Source organism: Carassius gibelio, chromosome A5 (assembly GCF_023724105.1).
Source record: "Carassius gibelio isolate Cgi1373 ecotype wild population from Czech Republic chromosome A5, carGib1.2-hapl.c, whole genome shotgun sequence".
In the NCBI taxonomy this organism is placed as follows: domain Eukaryota; kingdom Metazoa; phylum Chordata; class Actinopteri; order Cypriniformes; family Cyprinidae; genus Carassius; species Carassius gibelio.
In genome coordinates this window covers 32,961,083-32,983,429 of record NC_068375.1, presented here as the reverse complement: position 1 = coordinate 32,983,429, position 22,347 = coordinate 32,961,083, and the positions used below count along the sequence as shown (strand labels likewise).

General features: G+C 36.3%; 1 protein-coding gene across 2 annotated transcripts; it reads left to right on the top strand.

Moving 5' to 3' along the window:
- The first annotated feature begins 9,403 nt into the window (after positions 1–9,403).
- chfr (checkpoint with forkhead and ring finger domains, E3 ubiquitin protein ligase) lies at positions 9,404–22,314 on the top strand. 2 transcript variants are annotated; one of them, XM_052596378.1, is made up of 18 exons: positions 9,404–9,549; positions 10,556–10,712; positions 12,132–12,231; positions 13,028–13,137; positions 13,232–13,291; positions 13,574–13,741; positions 14,188–14,373; positions 15,120–15,276; positions 15,439–15,593; positions 16,439–16,601; positions 16,764–16,906; positions 17,009–17,125; positions 17,209–17,292; positions 17,386–17,456; positions 18,368–18,455; positions 18,538–18,645; positions 18,956–19,028; positions 19,957–22,314. In XM_052596378.1, exons 2-18 carry the CDS (start codon positions 10,601–10,603, stop codon positions 19,997–19,999), a joined length of 1,938 nt encoding a protein of 645 aa, XP_052452338.1. In that variant the 5' UTR covers positions 9,404–9,549; positions 10,556–10,600; the 3' UTR covers positions 20,000–22,314. The 2 variants fall into 2 exon arrangements, with proteins under 2 accessions (XP_052452338.1, XP_052452332.1); XM_052596372.1 differs by having other exon boundaries at positions 14,185–14,373.
- Positions 22,315–22,347: the final 33 nt, after the last annotated feature.

Sequence of the window (22,347 nt, the reverse complement as noted above, 5' to 3'; positions counted from 1 at the left end):
CTATATGTAAATACATATACTTACAAAAGTATGATATGCATGTAATATATATATGTATGTATATATATATATATATATATATATATATATATATATATATATATATATATATATATATATATGTATATAATTATTTTGTTATTAGCATTAATTGGATTCAATACAGACAACACTACCATGATTTACACTTAAAATATTTGTGCTTTCTCCACAGTTGCTATTTTTACTATATTTCTACAGGAGAGAGTTTATTTCAGCTGTGCTGTAGAGAGTAGGATGAGAAAGGTAGTGGGACAGGCCTGCATAATGATATTGATTTTCTGCAAGTACAGCTTTTGAGTGTTTGTGTTGCAGGTAACTGGTATTGACTCTGAGGCTAGTGCCGTATTGACCCGCGGTCTGGACTCATTAAAGGGAGTGATGCCTGCTAATGAGCGATGGATCAAGAAGGCGCGGATGAAGAAGTGAAAGAAACTGAAAAAGAAAAGACCAAAGGTTGTCTGTCCCACAAATAAGACAACAAGAGGCTACTGTCCATTTAGTATTGAGCGAGTCTGTCTGTCTTTCTGACTTGCGACTTCATTCCCCTGCTCTCTTCATCATTCTTCTCCCCAACTGACAAACAATTCATCCTCATAACCATCCCTAACTGGCTCCATCTGCTGTGCCATGCTCAGCCCTGCCCTCGGTCTCGGCCCTCACCTCAAGTAATGGCAGCATGCGTCAGGCAGTGTGCAGTCATTAGTGATGTTATTGAGAATCGATGGTCTCCCCGCTGCGTCTGGCAGCCTATCTGGACGTGCTGCTTCAGAGAGGTCCATCGCTGGAGAGAGAGATAGACGGACCGGGAAAGCTGCCGTGAGGTGTATTGGAAAGAGAGTTAAATCGGGATCCGTTTCAATTTGGCCATGCTGTAATTGAGAGGGTTATTCCATAGACACCAAGCATCTGTGCCTCCCTAGCCCTCTGCTGTCTCACTCTAATCAGCTAGTTAGCACTTTCCAGACCTGGACTGGATAGAGAAACGAGAGAAAGTGTTCACATTTCTATTTTCTTTTCAAAGCCCCTGCAAAGGTGTTAAATATAATGTCAGGTGGTTTGGTTGGTTAGCCAGAATATACTATCTGACCGCAAAGAGCATTGTTCAAAACAGTCACATTTTTGCTAGCAACATTTCAGTCTTAACGGACAGCTCGCTCCATAGACATTTTTGATTGGGAAATAGTTGTTATTTTTGCCGCCTGTGTAGTGGCGCAGAAATTACACATTTGACTTATCTCATACTGGTACTCTGGCCAGATATCAGAGTATAAAATAAAGTAGGATACATTTTTAACATTCTCAATTTCAGCCTATAATTTCCACATACATTTTACCTGTTCAGCTAAAATATGCCAAATTATAGCCAAATAAATGCTCTTATTTTTCTCATATAACTGAATACTATTAGATGTAAAATTGCTTCTTACAAATATATCAGCTTTATTGTTAAAGTTAAATTAGTGATTGGCATTTTGTCCGGTTTTCCCTACGCAGTCCGGCAAAGGAAATGCTCTTCTTTTCTAGAAAATGCAGACCAGTCAAAAGTACAGCTTGTAAAATTTGACATTTATTTTTATGTAACTATTATGTAACACTAGCTCATTTACCTGAATTCCCCCTTAGTATAAAAACAGGGTAACACTTTAGTTTAGGGACCAATTCTGACTATTAAAGCTTATTAGCATATATATTACTAGCAGGTTGGCTATTAGTAAAAAGAACTTAATACCTTATTCCATATGACCATTTATCATTTATGATCCCTTAATCCTTCCCTATACCTAAACTTAACAACTACCTTACTATTACTATTACTAAGAAATTGGTTCCCAAACTAAAGTGTGACCAAAAAATAAGAGTATTTTTATTTGACACCAGCAGAAGTGGAGTGACTGAAATCTAAGGAGAATAAATATATTAAACTATACCCTGAATCTACACCCTGAAAATATACATACAGCTGTTGTATCAGATGGTAATACCTTGAAAGTATACAGTATATAATTTACTCATAACTGTGTTTCTCTAGATTAACCCGATCCTTATAACACAGTGAAACACCAACTGATCTCAGATGGAGTGAATTCCAGACTGAAGTGACACTGTCACAGACTCGGCACTCCAGTAATGCTGAACAGAAACACATCCACTACAAACAGGAACATATGAGGGAACGGAATGGAAACAAATAATTGTTCATTCTAAAAACAAGCAAGCCACTGAGATACGATGACACAGAGGGATAAAATGAGAAACAGTGAGTGTAAAGATGTGAAGTAGTCTGAAAAAGATGGGAAGTTGAGGAAAGGAGAGAGAGAGGAGGATAATTCCAGACAGACCAACTGAGCCCGAGCAGCTAAATCATTTTTCCACTTTCATTCATTTTTTAAATGATTTTTTCCCTCTCTCTTCATGCCTCAGTGAAAGCTGGCTGCCTGACTCCTCACACTCACATACACAGGCATCATTGTGTATACAAACCGTAAAAGCCAATGAGAATTTATGCAGCTGGGTTCATCTGGCAGAGATGGAGGTTATAGTGGAGAGAAGCTGGCGTGATATTCAGACGACCTGCGATCTGCGCTGCCAGTACAGAATGGAGGAAAAGAGACTGTATGCTCAACAAAGAAGGAGAGTAGAAGAAAAGCTTTCTCATTCACTGACTTTTCAGTTTGTTCCAATATAATTTCAGGGTTTAAAAAAAAATGTGTGTGAAGGTTTGACTGTTTAGTGCACCCCTATTAGGCCCTGTTGGCAGATGCTTTAACTACACGCTCACAGTCACAGGCAAAGAATCTTGCTCCATTGACTGTTTCAAGAATAGATGTGTATTCTGCCGGAAAAAAAACTGCAAACAACATATACAGTATTGCTAATATTACATTGTTCATTTCATGAATAATGAATAGCAATCTATAGCTCTCAATAGGTAATACAAGCCTCTTCTATAGATGGCCAAAGATTGTTTGGGTTCTCCATTGGAAAGCGAGACTTCTCACATCAAACTGTGAAACTTTGATTTATACCTTCAAGCAATTATGTGTGAAATCTATAAACACTGACCCTGTTTGATTCTCACAAATATATGGATGTCTGCTTGGCTACAGCATATGAGACGGTCTTCACTCACATGGAGAAGACTGTTTTTGGTCTGGTGACACATTCAGTGGATTCTAATATTGCACATGATCCAAAGGAGAAATTAAGTGTTTTGTTTGGACAACAAACTACTATTTTCAAAAATTGTATTAAAAGTTAATATTGTTTGTGTGTATGCATCTTGTTTGTTTGTTGAAGATTCTGTTTATCTTCTGTCCATGCCAATTTTCATTACAAATAAATCGAAATATTTGTAACCAAGCAACACAAAACCTGTTTTTCAAATAAAAAATGTGTCAGAGGTCTTTTTTTAGATGACGAGGATAACTTTATTTATTCTTTGATGAGCAGAAAGTTCAAAAGAACAGCATTTGTGTGAAATAGAAATCTTTTGTAACATTAGAAAAGTCTTTATTGTCACTTTTGATCGATTTAATGGATCCTTACTGAAAAATATAAAATTTTCTTGAAATGTCTCAAATTATAATATATATATTATATAAATATATATAATATATACATTTTACAACCCCAAACTTTAAAATGGTAGTGTATACTCTTAAGTATTCAATTTCTAATGTAAGTTGTCCAAATTTTCATTAATATAACATAAACAATAAAACAGACTAAAGACTTAGCCTTACAGAGCTGAACCGTGTACTCAGTATAGCCTAGTGTCATGGTGGTGGGTTTTACAGGGCCATGCAGGCACTGCTTAGTGCGTTTCACTACTCTTCTGATTCTTATTTGGTTATAAGGAAGGCTCATATGGCTTTGGCCTGTGATGCAAATTTGTGCTTTTAGTTGTCCACGAAAAAAAGCTAAATCTCTTAATCTGTGTCCTTTCACTTCTGACATATGACTAACAACAAACATCTGACAACCGCCCTGCACTTGACCTTGTGTTTTTAAGCTGGCTTTGTACAGTATTCAGAGCTGTATGGTTGCTGGAGGGGGAGGGGGGAGGGAGAGGGGGAGGGGGGTGGGCGCTGCATGCACACCCTTGGCTAAATGATTGCAGATGCCTGGCTTGAGCTCAGAAGCTCCACATTCCTCCCCTGTCGAAAAGACATTAGTCCAGCTCTGCTCTGGTCTATACTGTCTGGCAGCCTGCTTTGAAAAAAGACAACCTCACTTATCTGTTCTCGCTACATGAACACATAACAATCCTCATATCTTATCTCTCCCTGTTCTCTAATGTCATATAGCTTAAGGGCAGGTTCTGTAGTGGTTGCAGGGCTACAACCAACATAAGCCTTTGTACAGCGCCTAGCTGGCAATGCCTAGCCAGTTAGCAAAGTGCACTGAACTAAGAATGTTTGAAATTTCAAATATGTGAATTTCCATAGAACTGCATTTCACAAGAAGAGACTGCATATCGCTCTGTGGAGGCTGTTCATATAGTGTGCATATACATGCATGTAAAACCAACCCAAAACAGCCATGTTTAGTAAAGCTTGCTAACCACTCCTGGTTGTAGACATCCGACTATCAGCCTAAACCCGCTATTACACAGTGGCTCAACCATCAGCGTATGGCTTGTGTTGACAACCGGCTATTTAACACATCAAAACAACAAGAACTGCTATCGAGCTCAAGCTCTCCTGCACAGGTTGTCGTCCAAGAATGCGCTTTATCTTTTGTTTTCGGCTTGCTGGTTTTAGTCACACGATGTGTGCTGACACTCCCTTTCTTCTTCCGAGGTGCTCAGTGTAGCCATCATGGAAAGGTCAAAAGAGAAGTTGGCCAACTTATAAACAAATACCGATGGGTTTATGCAAACAGGAGGTTTCCATAGAAGCGATTTTATGGAAATGTGTACCCATGGAAATATCCACTTCAAACAATGCAAACAAATATTTTCTTAATCTGTGTTTTTGGTTTGTTTACTAATGAAAACATCCAAACGTCCTGTATTTTATACATGTCATTTAAAATTATGAATATTCATGTTTGTGAATGTATATTTGATATATTTTGAATTAAGTTTATATTTCTTATCCCATTGGCACATATTATTTTCTTTTAATAAGCATAAATCAAACAAATAAGTTTGCACTAGAAATAAGGGGAAACTATTTGGCAGTGGGATAAGATGAATGTATTTATTTCAACTATTTTTTTCGAAAACAAGTCATATTTTCTTTGATGAATTATTTAAAATGTTCTTGTTTTAAGAAAGCTTAGATGTTTCTACTAGAAAATGACATCAAATACTAATTAGGAGTTTTGTTGTTATTGGGTTTTTTGGCACTGAGGTTGCCATGTTGTTGTTGTTTTTTGTCCTATGGGTTATTTTTTTATATTTATTTATTTATTTTATATCTCAAAATTCTGATTTTACATCTTGCAATTCTGACTTTTTCCTGAATTCTGAGTTTATATTCCACAATTTTTTCCCCACCATGGGATTAAGAAAAAGTATGACTTTTTTTCTCACAATTGCACATTTATCTCACAGTTCCAACTTTTCTTCTCAGAACTGCGAGATCCTGTGACGACGAAAACAAGCTTCCATAGACTGATACCTTCTTTGACCAGCTTTTTTTGCCAGTTTTGCTAGTGTATTACCCACCCCAAACCAACACTGATAAGACACCTCATACATTAATACAAATCATGCCTCCTTTATCTTCTCCATCCAACATTTTGAGACATCTCTGAATCTTTTATGTGGAATGGCCATAATAATCAAACGTGCATTACATTTTGACACATGCAGGCATAAATCTGTTCACTCTGAGGCTGTTTGTGAGAGATAAAATGTCCAACATGCATTGAAAATGGCAGACGCTCTGTGCCCTGTTCGTTTTGTTCTTCTGTATGTGCACTGAATCTCACATTAATTAACACTGCTCTTTCACCTGGTATCAGTTTCTCATCCTTCTGTGCTTTATTTGGATTGCTCATTATTTTCTTTCCCAGAGAAATATGTCTAATACCTACAAGCTGTGCGCCATCACAAATGGCACTCACATAATGTCCTTTGTTGTTTGCCAAATGGTTTTTTAATGAAAAGTTTAAGAGGGGCATAATTACATATCTGAGGTAATTATGAAATCCAATATTACAATTAAAGTAATTTTATTTGCTTGTAATCTCCCTTCACCAAGTCTAATAAGGGTTTTGAAAGAAGGGCAAGCAGGCTTTGAACGGCGACTCTTTTCTAAATGAAGTTGGGCCACCTTTGCTCTGTCTCAGTTCTCCATGTCTTTGATTCGCAGTGTCGTGGTGAGACTGTCGGAGAAGCGTGGGGATTGTTAGTCTGTGATCATGCAGACTCACTGACAAATCAGTGGATTTGGGATTTATGATGAAATGTTGAAGGAAGGGCTGCCACTGCTGCAAGATTGGCATGGTTATATATATATATATATATATATATATATATATATATATATATATATATATATATATATATATATATATATATATATATATATATATATAACATAAATTAATTAATTACTTTATGATTTTAGCTGGTTTAAGATGAAAAGTGACCAAAACCTCACCCAAAACAGTCATCAGACCAGCTGAACAAGAAAGACCTTTTTTTTAGAAAATAGCCAGCTTCATCTGCACCAAACCAGCGCTAACAAGCATAAAGCATGAATTAATTCTGGTCTTTTCAGTGGGGCCTTTCGCCATTCAGGGATTTCCTCTGAGAGTCGAGGTGAACTCAATAAGATGAGCGCTCTGTGAGCTCGATCCGTGTACGCATGCGCAAAGCCCCTGCAGCGCACCAAAACAAATGCCAATGAGATCATGCAAAAACTGTTTTTCATAGAAACGACCTGTGGAGATGCAGGCAAGAAGAAAATGCCGTAATATAAAATTCTGCTTCAGCAAAATCGCCATATCTAACAAACGTGAAAATGTTATTTTGACCTGACATTTGTGCCTGCATCCTTCGCACGAATAACATCATACAAACCATGTTTGACAGAGTGAACGCATGGGTTTATGAATAATGTGGTAATCGATTTCTTGACAAATGGCATTTAATGTTTTATTGAAAAAAATTACAAAAGATTGTAAATATGCATACATGTACAGAAAATATTCAGGAGCTGTACCCTGAAGCAATCGTCTAGCTATGAGAGTTGTGTCGCAGTTCAACAGCTCCCCCTGCTGTATGATTTGTAGAACAGCTACACCCAATCGTTAGAGTTTAGGCCTAGTCGACAAAGCATCAAGATTTTAGTAAACATTCCTATAATCCCATGAATGTATAAGATTGCTTGTTTGTTTTGAGTAAAAAACTTTATGTCCCAGATGTTGATTTTTATTTATTTAAAAAACATATATAGTTTTTTTTTTTACTCTTTACTAAATGAAGGTCACATTAAAACTTGTGTATATTTTGACACTTTATGTGTTAAAATTTTATTTGTGTAGAGTTTTGCTTTACCTTGTCCCAGACATCTTTAACCTTTATTTCCACCATAGAATGCTAAACACATTGTATTATTTAGGTGGCATAAATTACACAGTGATGGAAATATTCATCTTCAGAAAAAAACAAAAACAAACACACAAAAAAAACTACAAAACACTGTAATGCATGCATGCCCATTGTTGTATATTCTTGGAATTTTCCGCAAAGTGGATAAAAAGTGGTAACACTTTAGAATAGGGAAAATTAGTAGTAAATAAGGTAGGCCTAGTTGTTAAACTGCATTAAATGTTTCTGCAATTTAAATGAGCTGTCCACCAAACCACAGCAGTTATTATGAAGAAAGAAAATGAAGAAACAATAAAGCAATCAAAAATGATGATCAGTCAGTACAATTAACAGTTAAACTTTTAATAAATTAGTTATCTATTTATATACATATTACTGTGTTCTGCTTCAACTGGGTGAATCTGTCAGGTTAAACTTTCCCCATCTCAACAGTGTAATAAACTGCAGGGCTTCATGAGCTGAATGTGAACAGACAGGGTTGACATGAAACTGCCTGACTGCTTATCAGAGCCAGACTGCACAGACACCTTTAGAGCCCTCTGAGACACTCTTTTCAATCTAAGAGAGGCTATGAAAAGCAAAGTGAAAGCTGCCCAAAGAACTGCTGCCAAAGCAAATGACCACAGTCTTGAACCTTGCACACACTGTGACAGTTTCTTGCAGTTACAGAGCGTGTTATCAGCGATCACTCTCTTTCTCTCTCTCTCTCCTACTCTCCAAAGACCCCAGCCTTAATGTATCCCCCACTTATCAAATCCTTCTTGTGACCCTGTCTGTGAGGAGATCGGAATGCTTTTGTAAGTTTTGTACCTACACTTCACTACTCTAGTGTAACTGATTGAGGTATACATGACTGAACATCACTCATCTCACTACATAAATACATTGAGGTCATCTAAACAGCAGATTTATTTTTAGACGTTATTTATCATCTTCTGCAGACGAGCGAGTCTACACTCTTTAATATAACTTTTCTAGATGAGGGTTCACATGCATTGTGCTTGTTGTTGCAGTGTGAAAATGTCTGTTGTTTCATTCTACAAAATCTACCTTTGGTTTGCTTTAACGAGGGTTTACTGATAACTTCAAATAGTTGAATAATCATTCATTTGTGAGGGACTTATTTCATAGAGGTACAGCTAGAGGTACTGTATATCAATGTACAAACCCCATCATGTCAGACAATGTGTGATATTATAAAGGTTGTATGCAAAATTAAATAAATTAATAAATTAGTATTTTTTTTCACAGAATATTAGAGAAATAAACATGAAGAGAAACTTTTCAATTAAACTTTACATTTTGTACTAATAAAAATTAATATTATTGTTATTTATTTGTTTTTTTTTGTAGTACTAGTAGTAGTAGAAAATATAGTAAAAATGCATGAACTTTTCAAAAAGAAAAAAAAAATTGAGATGTTGGCTTAAAAAATATGTTTAATCTTGTTATCTTTGTTATATTGTTATCACTGGAATATAATGATCACAAACAGTATGAAAGTATTGACAGTTTATTAAATCATTATTCTTTTTAAACCTGCTTTTAAGGAATATGAATAGGGAGGTGCTTATTCTAAATCAATATTTAATGAATTATGCATAATCTAAAAAAAACACTCACAAACAGTTCATACTTCTCCATCAGTGATTTCTAAGTCTGAATGTGTAACCATCTCTTGTCTAGACACCTTCCCAGACGGGTTTTTGTTCAGGGCTTTCACATGGGCCAGACTGGTGACCCCCTGCCAATTTCATTCCCATAGCCTCTCTCTCACCCTCCCTCCCTCCCTTTCTCTCTTCCTCCTCCTCTGCTCTATCAGCTGATGCCTGAAAATGCCACTGCTGGCCAGGAAGTGCTCAAGAAAATAAAAACGAAAGCACACAGAAGATTCAGCTCAACATGCGCTAATGCTCCGGATACTCTCGGACGTTGGTTAGGTTAGTACATTGAATATATTAGAGGTTGAGTTTACAAATGAATTTTGTTATTTTGAACTGTTTCAGATGTGATTGTGGGCTAGCGCTTCAGAGTTAGCAGCCCTCGCGTAAACATTGCGCCGTTCCACGCTGCTGTTTAGCCTCCCAAAACAAAACTCAAATCGAAAACAACCACTTTAAAGATTTTACACATTAGGCTCGTATAATTTAATTTACTCTATTGGTTTCAGCTTTACCCAGAACTCTTTTGCAGTTTGAGTTACGTTAGCAAGTTAGCACACTGACTACTTCTAATGGTCGAATAGCTGGAATAATGTTTATGAAGTAACGTTAACTGTTAACTTTAGGCGAAGCGTCTGTAACGCTCTGTACTGGATCTCAGACTTTAATGTAATATCTTTGCATATCGAAATGCTTAAATTTAAAGTCGTTTAGAAATATACAACTTGTCTAAACTTTATAAAATTGATATCAAGAACTTTACACTCTTCTTCACTACCACTGCTAGAACGCTAACAAGAAATCGTGTTATGTGTATTTATTACTATAATCAAATGTATTTTGATATTCAAAAATTGAAAACCGCTAATGAAAATGGAAATATATACAGAAAAGTACATACAATATAGAAATAAAAAGGCCCATCTGGTCAATTGTGATATTGGTAAAGCTTTTAAATATCTGTTGATTTATTTGATTCCAGTCATTTAACATAACAAATTTCTGATTTAGAAAAATTATACTGATTGTCTTGTGCAGAGTTTAACTTAAGGGTTTTGTTCATGTACAGTTCATCCCTGTAGCTCATTTATAATCAGTTAAACTGCTGGTTACAACACATCTTGTGTTACAAACACTTCCTGGTCTCCCCTACTGTTTATTGTACCAAAAAAAAAAATGTTTGTAGTGGTTCACACCACATTTTACGACTTTTATTTCACCATAATCAGCATTTGCATTTATTTGGCTTCATGACATTTGTGTTCTCTGCCTCATGCTTCTTTAGGTGACGTGATCTGCTGTCTGTCGGGGAAATAAGGACGAGGAGAAGATGGCACATCAGGGTAGCGGACAGGCCTGGGGAAAACTTGTGAAAGTCGACTCGTCTCTGGGTTCAGAGATATTGCTTATAAATAGAGAATGCACGGTGGGAAGAAAAAAAGGTGCGCTGAACATCATCTCTAATAATGTGTTTGATCATGTTAGTTACTCAAGTCTTGTTTTGCTTCTTCACAGGCTCGTCTGTGACTGTCTAGTTTTACCTTTTAAGTTTACTTTTTTTTTTAACCCTCAAGAAGATAATCAGTCTGAAGCAGTGTCTGTGTGTATTCAGTGAGCCCATGCCTTTCACAATGCTCTCTTTAGTTCAGCAAATGAACCCCCACCCCAATAATGACAAAGGCGTCTATTGAAGACATGCTCTTGGAATATTAAGTAGTTTTTTTGTGTTGTGGTGGTGTGCAGGGAAAGGTCTGTCTGGTTTTGAAGACTGTCTGTTTTCCTGCTTTAATTAATAGTATTAATCCATGTGTCTCGTTCTGCATGCTTCACAGTAACATTCGACACTGGTTATTAGCAAAACTGATACGCTTCATTACTATAATAGTGTCATTTTTAACCTTACATCACATCACGCCACACTATACTTCATTTAAGACTTGCATGCCTAATGTGTCTGAGCGAGAAAGTAATGGGCCAGGTCAGGATGAGAAAAGGTGCTTGATGAAAAGAGGAGCATGCTTTATTAAAGTCGACATGCAAATGTGTTCGCAACCAATTTGACTTCAGTAATGTCACCTATTTTAAAGGGAAGCAGGATATTAAATTAAATCATAGTGTCCCATTTGCCTTTCCCATTTATCCACACTCTTTTAGCAGGAGCAACTTACATTGCAAAGTATGTGTTCATCATTTCATGCATTCCCCTTCGAAACGATTCCATGACCTTGTGTGGTGCTAGAAAGAAACACTTTACTACTACTACTACTACTACTGCTACTACTACTATTACTATTGTTATTATTAATAATAATAATATTAATTTTAGTTGTTTGTTTATTTTCCTTACAGTATTGCAACTTTTGTAAATTTCACAATTATTATTAATGGTCCTTAAATTAGACATTATTTTCTTCATGCTTTTCTTATTTGATATAAAACTTATAAAACTAAAGAATTTTTGTAAAGCATTTTTGCAGATTTGTGTAAAGGCTTAGGCTGGCATTTGAGAAGTTTGAAGGTGACATCAGCTGAAACTTTTCAGAAGTGGAAAAATTCTTGTTGAAAGATTATAAAGAACTATTTTGTTTGTATTAATAACAGTGATGGATTGTACACAATAAGAAAAACAGTATAGTCCATTTTGATGAATGTTGACTTATCTATGTGAGATCTGTCCAGTCCTGCTCCTGGAGAGCCACTGTCCTGTAGAGTTTAGCTCCAAACCCTAATCAAACACACCTGAACCTGGCAGAAACTTGCAGGCGGTTGTGTTGAGGCAACTCTAGAGAACAGTGGCCCCCTGGGACCAAGTTTGGAGACCCCCGCTCTGTCATAACCTCACGGACATAATTTCTTCCTAGATTGTGACCTCTCGTTCCCGGCTAATAAACTGGTCTCAGGGAAACATTGCAAAATCACTCAAGATCAGAACTCAGGAAAGGTGTGGCTGGAGGACATGAGGTAGGACCACCTGCATGACATCATGAGGTCCTTCTTGTAAGATATAAGCTATAATACACAGACATGGATTGTTGATTAATTTCATGCTAATATCATGTTCCTGCTAAATTAGTTTATACTAATATACTGAATATATAGTATAAGTATAAACTATATTATATTAGTATATAAAGTATATAACTATCATATATGATTTACAATAGTTTTTATACCAAAAAATCTTGTCAGGCACATTTAGAACAAGAATCATTAGATGACATGAAAGACTAAGATCGCAGTGCAACAGAAGCAAATCAATTGTAATTTGAAATCTTTTCTAGTCTTTGCCACTATCCATCAATCCACTAGGTTTGTTGGATTACAGTATTTAGCACTATAACTATTATTAATAATATTAATAATAATATTTGCTAATATTATTAATGTCATTAACTACTGTAACATTAATTTGGAAGACTGACGTATAATGATGATGCTATGGTTTATCAAATAGATGTATAAAAAATCATTTTAATTATGGGCAGTTATGACAAGGCAGTCCCATGTATTTGATTGAATGCCAGCTCATCAATGCTGCTGTACATTTCCATCCAGCTAATGAAGTGAATGTCTGCTAGACGGTCAATATGCTGTGTGTTTTACACAGTGCTTAGTCAGCGTGATGGAAATGGCAAGTTTCCCTCCCTTCCTTCTCATTATCCTTTCTTGTACAACTTCCTCTTTGCTATTTTTAACCAGGCTTTAACTAGGCACTTTATTCTGTCTGTATTCATTATGATCCGTTTGTTTCCGTCAGCACCAATGGAACAGTGGTCAACATGTCCAAAGTGGTGAAGAAACAGATGCATTTACTGCAGAATGGTGATGTCATTCACTTTGTGTACAGGAAGAATGAGCCAGAGCATAGTGAGTTTTCACAATTGTTATATAACACGCCGTTTCGGTAGCATAGTTGCATCCAAACAGATGATGCATCACTCAACTATTTTTGATTTTGCAGACATTGCTTACGTTTATCAGGCTATCAGGTCACAGGAAAGTGCCTCACAGGACGCTGAAGGTAAATACATTCCTATACTCCTGTTATACAGAGTTAGTTTTGCTATTGCCTGCCTAAGTGAGGCCAGCAGAAAAAGAAAGTTGTTTCAGAGCAAGAGCATGTAACTACATTTTAAATGGAAGTTGTGGAAACAATAATTTTTCTCCTTTGTAAAAACATGCACAGTTGAATTACTCCCAATAACATGAATAAGTTTGGATTTCATGAAATTCCACTTTCATCCCCATGCAATTTTTTGCAGTTTCTGTAAATTAGAGTTTTTTTTCTTTGGGATCTCCATAGATGCTGGAAGAGAAGAAGATTCAGATCTGACGGAAACGGAGAGTGAACCAGCACCAGTAGAGCCTGTTATTGTGAAGCCTCTGCCTCAGTCTGGGCATGAGGATCCTCAGCCATCTACCTCCAGCTCTTCCTTCCACTTCTACGACATGCCATTATCTACCTGCTCTGGTAATTACCATCCACACTGTATGTGCACTTTCATGCAAGTTGCTTTTGATAAGAAATTGGCTTTCTGTGCTGCTGTTCATCTATGCATTGAGTTTTTTTTTTTTTTGTACACATTTAAGGCCTGTTCAGACCGTTTTAGAAATGATTTTACATTTAAAAGGATAGCAGAGGCCACACCACAAATGTAACAACAATGGACAATATGGTTGGAAACATTTTCAGAACTATTTTTTCTAACTGTTGAACGATTAAAACCTTGACAGCCAATCAGAATCCATTCTGCTTTAAAGAGCAGTGTGCACTTATAATAAACAATGTTATAATGAGTCACTGTGTGGACACTGATAGAGTTATCATTTTCTTTACATTTATAGTTAACATTTCTGCATTACACACTCAAAAAAATTCCTAAAAAAGTGTATATGTCTGTATGAACCATTTAGCAGATGTGTTTCCAAAGAAGAACCCAGTGAGATCCTCGGTTATTTGTAAAGGAGAATCAGAGATGACTGCACCTGCACCAGCAGGCAGCCCTGGGGAGCCGGTCATGAAGTGGACCTGCTGGACTGATGGAGGCCAACAGATGGAGCCAGAGGTGGAAATGCAGAGGAAAAGAAGAAAAACTGACAAAGGTGCTGTAACACTCTAACACAAAGTTTTGGTAAAATGAATAAATGTGACGAGTTGCAAATAATTTATGATTTCTGTCTATTTTGTGTGGTCTAAGCTTCTGTATTCCTACAAAACAATAATCACTAACATGACAAGTTTTTAGAAGTGTTTTATGCTTTGATGGTTTAAGATTGCACTATTGTTAAAAAAAAGGGGTCTGTCATGATCACCAAGGCTGCTTTTATTTGATCAGAAATACAGTAAAAACAATAATATTGTTATAGAAAACAGTTCTTTTAAACTGTAATAATATATTTCACTGCATTAAAATGTAATTTATTCCTGTGATGGCAAAAATGAGTTTTTAGCGGCAACTACTCCAGTCTTCAGTGTCACATGATCATTAGAATCATTGTAATATGTTGATGTGCTTCTTAAGTAACATTTCTTATTATTATCAATGTTGAAAAGAGTTGCGCTGCTTAATATTTTGTGGAAAGCGTGATAATTGTGTTCAAGATTCTTTGATTAATAGAAAGTTGAAAAGAACAGAAGTTATTTGAAAAATAAATATTTTTTTACATTATAAATTATAAATGTCTTCATTGTCACTTTTGATGCATCTTTGCTAAAAAAAAAAAATCATTTCATTAAACCAATGACATTTTGCTGGCTTTTGAAGGGTTTTAATATGCATTTCAGAACTGTCCTAGAATTGAAACCCTTTCAAATGTGACGTTTATGTCTGTATCTATCTGTCCTGCAGACGATCAGATGGGGTATGGATCTTCTCACAGTGACTCTGCTCAGGTTCTTCTCAGAGGAGCAGCAGGGACAGAGAAAACTGAAGGAGCCACAACAGACAAGATGGAAGAATCCCTCACATGCATTGTCTGCCAGGACCTGCTGCACGACTGTGTCAGGTCAGTCCAGTGTGCACAAATCAACACTTACACCCGAATGGAGTCCAAATCCATTAGTTGTTTTCCTAATTAAAACTTTTCTATGATAAGAAGGATTTAAAATATGTGTGGAGGCTGAATTTGAATGAATTTTCTGTAGTTAATCTGTCTGTTTCTATACAGTCTTCAGCCGTGCATGCATACGTTTTGTGCTGCGTGTTATTCTGGCTGGATGGAGCGGTCTTCCCTCTGTCCCACCTGCAGATGTCCCGTGGAGAGAATCCGTAAAAACCACATCCTCAACAACCTGGTGGAGGCCTACCTTCTCCAGCACCCAGGTACTGAAGCGCACCTCTATTCACACCAAGTCAAATGTAAACAACACGAGAGTATAAACCGTTTGCAGGGTATATTTACTTCTATAATATGTCTCCTTAACCTTACAGAGCAACTGGTAATGTAAGATAAAAGGTAAAAGCTTTATTCTTTACTGAGGGTTCAACTTCTTCCAGAAAATAGCACTGGTAACTCCTCAGTGATCCTACGTTTAAGTTCTTTAGAAATAAATTTGTTAGTATACTTACCATCGAAGAGGTCTACATTATATATTTTTAAAGAAGGAGACTACAGGGCTTGACAACGGACCAGAAAAACCAATATTTTTGAAAATACAATTAGGAATATGGTACCATATTGAGTGTGGCTTTGCTAAACATTCTTTAAGAAATTATATTCTGAATGTACCAAGATTAGATTATTTTCTGCTTTTATTTGATCAAAAACATTATTTTCTGCTTTTATTTGATCAAAAACATTATTTTTGTGAAAGATTATTGCACTTTAAAATAACTGTTTTTAATATATTAGAACATTTATTCCTGTGATGGCAAAGCCATGAATGATGAAAAGTTGTACTGATTCATTTATAAAAAAAAAAAATGTTCACTGACACTTTTTCAGAATTCTTTGATGAATAGAAAGTTTAAAAGAACAGCATTTATTTGCTAAATATTATTTTCTTAACATTATTATGTCGTTACTGTCACTTTAGATTGATTTCATCTGTCCTTGTGGATTAAAAGTATTGAAAAAAAGAGTGGGAAAATAAAACACGTACTGACCCTAGGTTTTTTAAATCTCTGAAGAAATGTCAAAAAAAGCTAATCTTTTTTTGTGGTCATAGAGAAGTGTCGGAGCGAAGATGACTTGCGAAGCATGGATGCTCGAAACAAGATCACGCAGGACATGCTGCAGCCAAAGGTCGAACGCTCCTTCTCGGATGAGGAGGGCAGTTCAGACTATCTGTTTGAGCTCTCAGACAATGACAGCGACATTTCTGACTTGAGGTGAACGACTGTTATCCAATCAGAATCTTCTACTACTTTACGTAGAACTTAAAAGAAAGGGAAATCCAGTGATCTATGGTGTTTTGTTTCTTATTAAATGTAGATTCTTAAGTGTTGAAGTGATTACTGAAATGCACCCTGATCTACCGTGTTTGTTCACAGTCAGCCCTATATGATGTGTCGGCAGTGTCCAGGTTATCGGAAGGAGGCTAGCACTGTCCCGTGGATCTGTGAGGCCGCTCAATCAGAAGTGCCAGCTAAAGTGCCTGGAGACGGCCCTTCCACATCCTCTGACACCTCCACAGGTTCTTCATGCTCACACCTGAGTCTAGACAATGCATTTACACAGCAATAGACACATCCATGTGATTCTTCATATGCTTAAATCCACTGTATTCCTACTGCAGCTCCTCAGGAGTTCAGATGTCCTCCTCAGGGCAGTCACCTCATCTGCTCCTGCTGTCTGCAGCCCATGCCCGACCGACGCTTCGAGCACCTCCCCCCTCAGATGTCCCCGCAGCACTGTGAGTGACCCTGACAGCTGTCCATCAGTGCTCTCAGGCCTCCTGGAGTCACCTGCTGATTTGTTGTATGTTCCTTTGGCCAGGTATGGTGTGCCAGAAACCTTTCTGTCATGTGTACTGGGGCTGCCAGCGGATCGGCTGTCACGGCTGCCTAGCACGTTTCAGCGGTAGGTTTCTGAGCATTTAAACTTTCTGTATAATTTATTTCTGACTGTGTGTTATTTTATTAAAAAAAACATTATGGTTATTTCTCTTTACAGAACTTAATCTTAATGATAAATGTCTGGATGGAGTTTTTAATGGCAATCAATACGAGTCTGAAGTCCTTCAGGTTTGTTTGCTCATACTTGGAACTCATACTCATACATGGAATCACTGTTATTTGAGACCCTGGAGCACAAAACCAGTCTTAAGTCACTGGGGTATATTTGTAGCAATGGCCAAAAACATTGTATGGGTCAAAATTATTAATTTTTCTTTTATGCTAAAAATCATTAGGATATTAATTAAAGATCATTTTCCATGAAGATATTTTGTAAATTTGCTACCGTAAATATATCAAAACTTAATTTTAGATTAGTAATATGCCTTGCTAAGAATTTATTTGGACAAATAAAAAAAAATAAAACACTTTTTTTTTTTGCACCCTCAGATTCCAGATACTTAAATAGTTTTATCTCGGCCAAATATTGTCCAATCCTAATAAACCATACATCAATGGAAAGCTTATTTATAAGCTTTTATTTATTGTTCAGCTAAATAGATAAATCTCAGTTTCGAAAAAGACTGGTTTTGTGGTCCAGGGCCACATTTGTATTATTATTTATACACTATAATAGTATTTATTAGTAATTGTGTTCTATGCTTTTGTCGTTTTTGGTTATAAATATTTATTTTATAATTTGGGTTTTTGGTATTCTGATTTTAGGTGAAATGGTATTTTTCCATTTTAGTCATTTTAGCTAGTTGCAAGGCAGCACTCCCCCCCCCCCCTCCCCATTTTTTTTCTATTCTCTAGGAAAATATTTTTAATAAAACAAAAAATAAAACTTAAAAGAACTACTACATTTTGCATTTTGTGTCCCACTGGAATCCCAGCCCTTGGTTATTTTTTCAAGGGCAAGCTCAAATCTTCTTTAGAAAACATAAAAATATATAATTTTAAATTGAAGTATTTGTTAGAATTCACCTTCTATGTCTCTTTTGCTCTAAGCTGTTGTTCATTTCTGCTCTTTGTGGTAGAATTATTTGACTTCTCGAGGAATTAGCTGGAGACATCTGCTGCAGGAAGCGCTCCAGGCTGTACAGCAGGGCCTGTACCAGCTCTCCGGTAACTGCCCGCTGCTCATATTAACAAATCTTGATTTCTCCGGTAAATAACCTTCTCTAATTCATCTGTGCGTGTATTTCAGATTACAGAATCACTGCCAACTCTTTCCTGTGCTACTGCTGTGGACTTCGCACTTTTAGAGAGCTTGCATACAAATACAGAGAGAATATTCCTGCACCAGAGCTGCCAGGTAACACAAAGCTGCAGTGTCACATTAGTGAAGTGATGTGTGGCCTAGTATGGTGTCCTATCTTCAGAATTGTTATTGAGGGTGGAAGAGAGTGTCGGTTATTCACGCCCCCCCCTGACAATTCCTGTCAGACCTGAAACTAGAACCCATGACTTTGGGGTTATATATCCACGACAGCCCATATTAGTGTCCCAGTGTTAATTTCCTGCCCCTCCGCTGTAGGTAGACATAAAGCTAAATATATAAAACTACAGATTTAATAATAAAAGTATTTTTGTATGCAGCAATTAGCCTGTTTTTTTTTTCACAGATTCTGTGACAACCAGACCAAACTGTTATTGGGGACGCAACTGTCGGACTCAAGTGAAAGCACACCACGCTTTGTAAGTGCGCGCCATGCAAAACCACTTCTTCGTGGAAAGCTTGAATGTTCATTTTAAAATGAATCTCATGTCTTGCCCATCTAATTCAGTATAAATTTACAAGTACTTTTTGGCATGATTATGTTCATGTGCAAAGCATTATCCAGATCCAGCCATCCTTGTGTCCACATCATGTCCATCCTGTGAAGCGTGTCATACTTCAGTCCACCAGTAGAGGGCAGCAAATGAAGATTATGTACAACATAGGCCTTTCAGTTAGGAAATTCTCCATTTATATCAAGGTTTTTGTGGGTCTTAAAAGTCTTAATTCACCCTTCCACAAATGAAGGCCTAAAAAGATCTTAAACCAGAGCAGAAATTTCTGAAATTAATAAAGTTATGGCATTAAAGGTTGCCTCGACATCTTCCTCAGTGTTTTTGTTTTGGTTTCCAATAATGTCTAAACACCAATTTAATATACATTTATGTGCAATGCAAATTAAAGTCTTGTTGATCAAAATTAAGTACATTCATGATTAAAACAAAAATATCTATCAATGGGGAATGAAAACTCGTTTTATCTTTTGATTTATGTAAATTTTTCTAGCCCCATTGGCAGATATTTGTTCTTGTATTAATCATAAACTGTATTTGTTTTGATCAATTTCTTAAAAATGTAAGAATCTTTAGACGTTTGCAGAGCCATATAAGCTTTTTTTGTTGCAAAATTAAAGTTGTATTTTCAAACTTTGATGTGCTAATACAAGAGCATATTGATGTACTGTTCTCCGTTCAATTTATTCCTTTAATTGGTCTTAAATTGACCTTCATAAAACCCTGAGTAATGATCTTTATCCTAATATCATAATCATATTCAATCATCAAATTCAGATGACATGCAATGATAACACCGAATCTTAATCAGTCATTTTGTTTTGTCTTCTTTCAGGAAATTCAATCACATATGTGAGCAGACGCGGTTTAAGAACTAACGCTGGAGGAGCATCGCTTGACTTGACAGCAGCAGTTTGGGAGTTTGACTCTCAGCAGCTTCTGGGGAGCTGAGCTGCTGCAGGCACATGTTATACCTCTTTATTCCTCTAGATGGCAACCTTACATATGCAAAGTCAATCAGATGATGCTAAACCAATCATCCTTGAGGTATGGTGTCAGCAAGTGGAAACATCTGATCAGGATCTGCACTGTGTGGAGAAACAGACACTAGTTTTCCAGGATGTACTGACCGTCATTCTTTCAGTATGCACACTTCATTCCACTATGCTATTGACATGCTTTCATGCTGCATTTCTGCTTATAAATGTGAAACGAGACAACATTGGCAATCACCTTTACGTGCAAAAATCTCTTTAGCTTGAACCTTATACAATATCCAAAATCTATAACTAACCTTTGGTGCCTGAGAGTCGACTGTGAGTGTTTGTCAGCTTTCTTTGCATATGTCACATACTTCTTCCATTTTAATGTTCATTAACTATTATTATCATAAACTGCTCAAGACATTTAAATGCTACTGAGAAGATTGAAAAATGTATGTTATAAAAAAGGGATGATCGTGTTGGTCAAGTGCACTAAATTTTCCCATGTTAGGTATTCAGCATCAGTAGCTGCATTTTGTTCAGTAAGGGCAGTAAGCCATGTAAAGAAAAGGTGTGTATTTTTTTCCTTCTAACACAAGACTGAGGGTGTATCGCACTGCAGGGGATAATCAAGTCAAATCTGATTTATAATAAAGGCTTAGATGCTTTCGCACATCTCGATATGATTATGGAAGTTTTGCTTTTAGCTCATGTTCATATGCAAACAAGGCCAGTTTTTAGCTAGACAGTAGATGATGCTTTTCCTAATGTTTTTCCTATGTAACTTAAGATATTTGAGTTTTTCTTTTACTTGTAGGATTGGTGATATTATAGGTAGATTGCATGGCCATATAATAGCTGATTAAGTATTTTTTAGATTTTCTGACTAGGCTAGAGCTGTATTTCTGGACTAGTAAATTCTTTTTATTTTTTCTTTTCTTTTCTTATTCCTATTCTTGTTTAACCACACTGGCAGTATCCTTAAAAAAAAAAGTGGTCAGTCTTTGAAATGTGGCATTATAGCCACATGAAAGTTCTGAACATTTTACCCTTCAAGATTTTTTTTTTTTTAATAAAAGCATGACTTTTTTTTTTACTTTTTAAAATATATGAAAGTAGGTATATGCTGTAATGTTGTTTTTTTGTTTTTCAAAGAATTTGCAGGGAACATCTATACATTACTGTTACAGTAACAGTACAGTTGATCATAACATTTGTTTTTGGGGTCTGTTGTTCCTCTTACCATGGCATTCTTCTGAGGCTCAAATTAGACATCTCTCGAGGTCAGTCCTCACCAGCCTCAACTGCTCTTTGGGTGAACAGAGGTGCTCACACACTGATCTAATGGCACATGACAAACGGCCACATTTGCTGGATTTGCTTCATTAGTGAACGTTGAGTTGTGGGTTTTACCCAGGATAAATCACCCTGCTTTAATTTGGAGCTTTGCTTGGGAATGTTTCTACAATTGTAGTTCATGCTTTCATTAGCAAATTAGTGGTTATTTCTCTCTCTCTCTTTTATGCATTTGGTAGACGCTTTTATCTAGAGCAACTTTCCCCAAATGTTTATCTGATTATACATCAACTGGTATGCAAAGTAGTATTTATCAAATGTACACAAATATCAAGATATGTGGAAAAGGGTTTTATATTGTGTTCAAATATCTACATTAACATTTTGTTATTAAATATCAGACTAATAGAGCTTCCTTTGAAACCACATACAGGCTGTTGCATAAATCTAAAATGTGGTTTTAGGTGAGTGGAATAGTGTTATGATGTAAGCTCCAAAGCTGGTCTCAGTCTCTGAACTAAAAATCTGCACGAAGGGTTGAGGGATTTATTCAGGAATGGTTCTGAGTGTTAAAGGCTTTGGAGGCTGCTTTGCATTTACTAAAAGGGAAATGTACTCTGCAAATATTTACTTCACGTTGTATGGGATTTTTTCTTTCTTTCAGAAAAAAGGAGTGGAGTGGGGTTTAATTCTACCTCATCAAAGTTTAAACTGGGGCTTCAAATGGAGAAAAAAAAAAAGTTTTCTGCTTATCAGGTTTTAAAATAATTATAGGGAAGTCCGTCTAATAGCACTATTGAAGTTCTACAATTGAATTAGCACTTGCTGTGCCTCACGTTTGTAATGCCTAGAAATAAATCTGACTAAAAACCTTGTTTAATTTACTGCACTAATAATAAAAGACTATTAAATTACATATGACTTTGTCCCTTCTGTGCATATGGTTG

Coding starts and splice junctions, on each gene's coding strand:
- chfr (XM_052596372.1), top strand. CDS start 10,601: ATGGCACATCAGGGTAGCGGACAGGCCTGGGGAAAACTTGTGAAAGTC. Junction 15,277..15,438: donor CTGCTGCACGACTGTGTCAG/GTCAGTCCAGTG, acceptor GTTTCTATACAG/TCTTCAGCCGTGCATGCATA. Junction 17,293..17,385: donor CTGCCTAGCACGTTTCAGCG/GTAGGTTTCTGA, acceptor TTCTCTTTACAG/AACTTAATCTTAATGATAAA.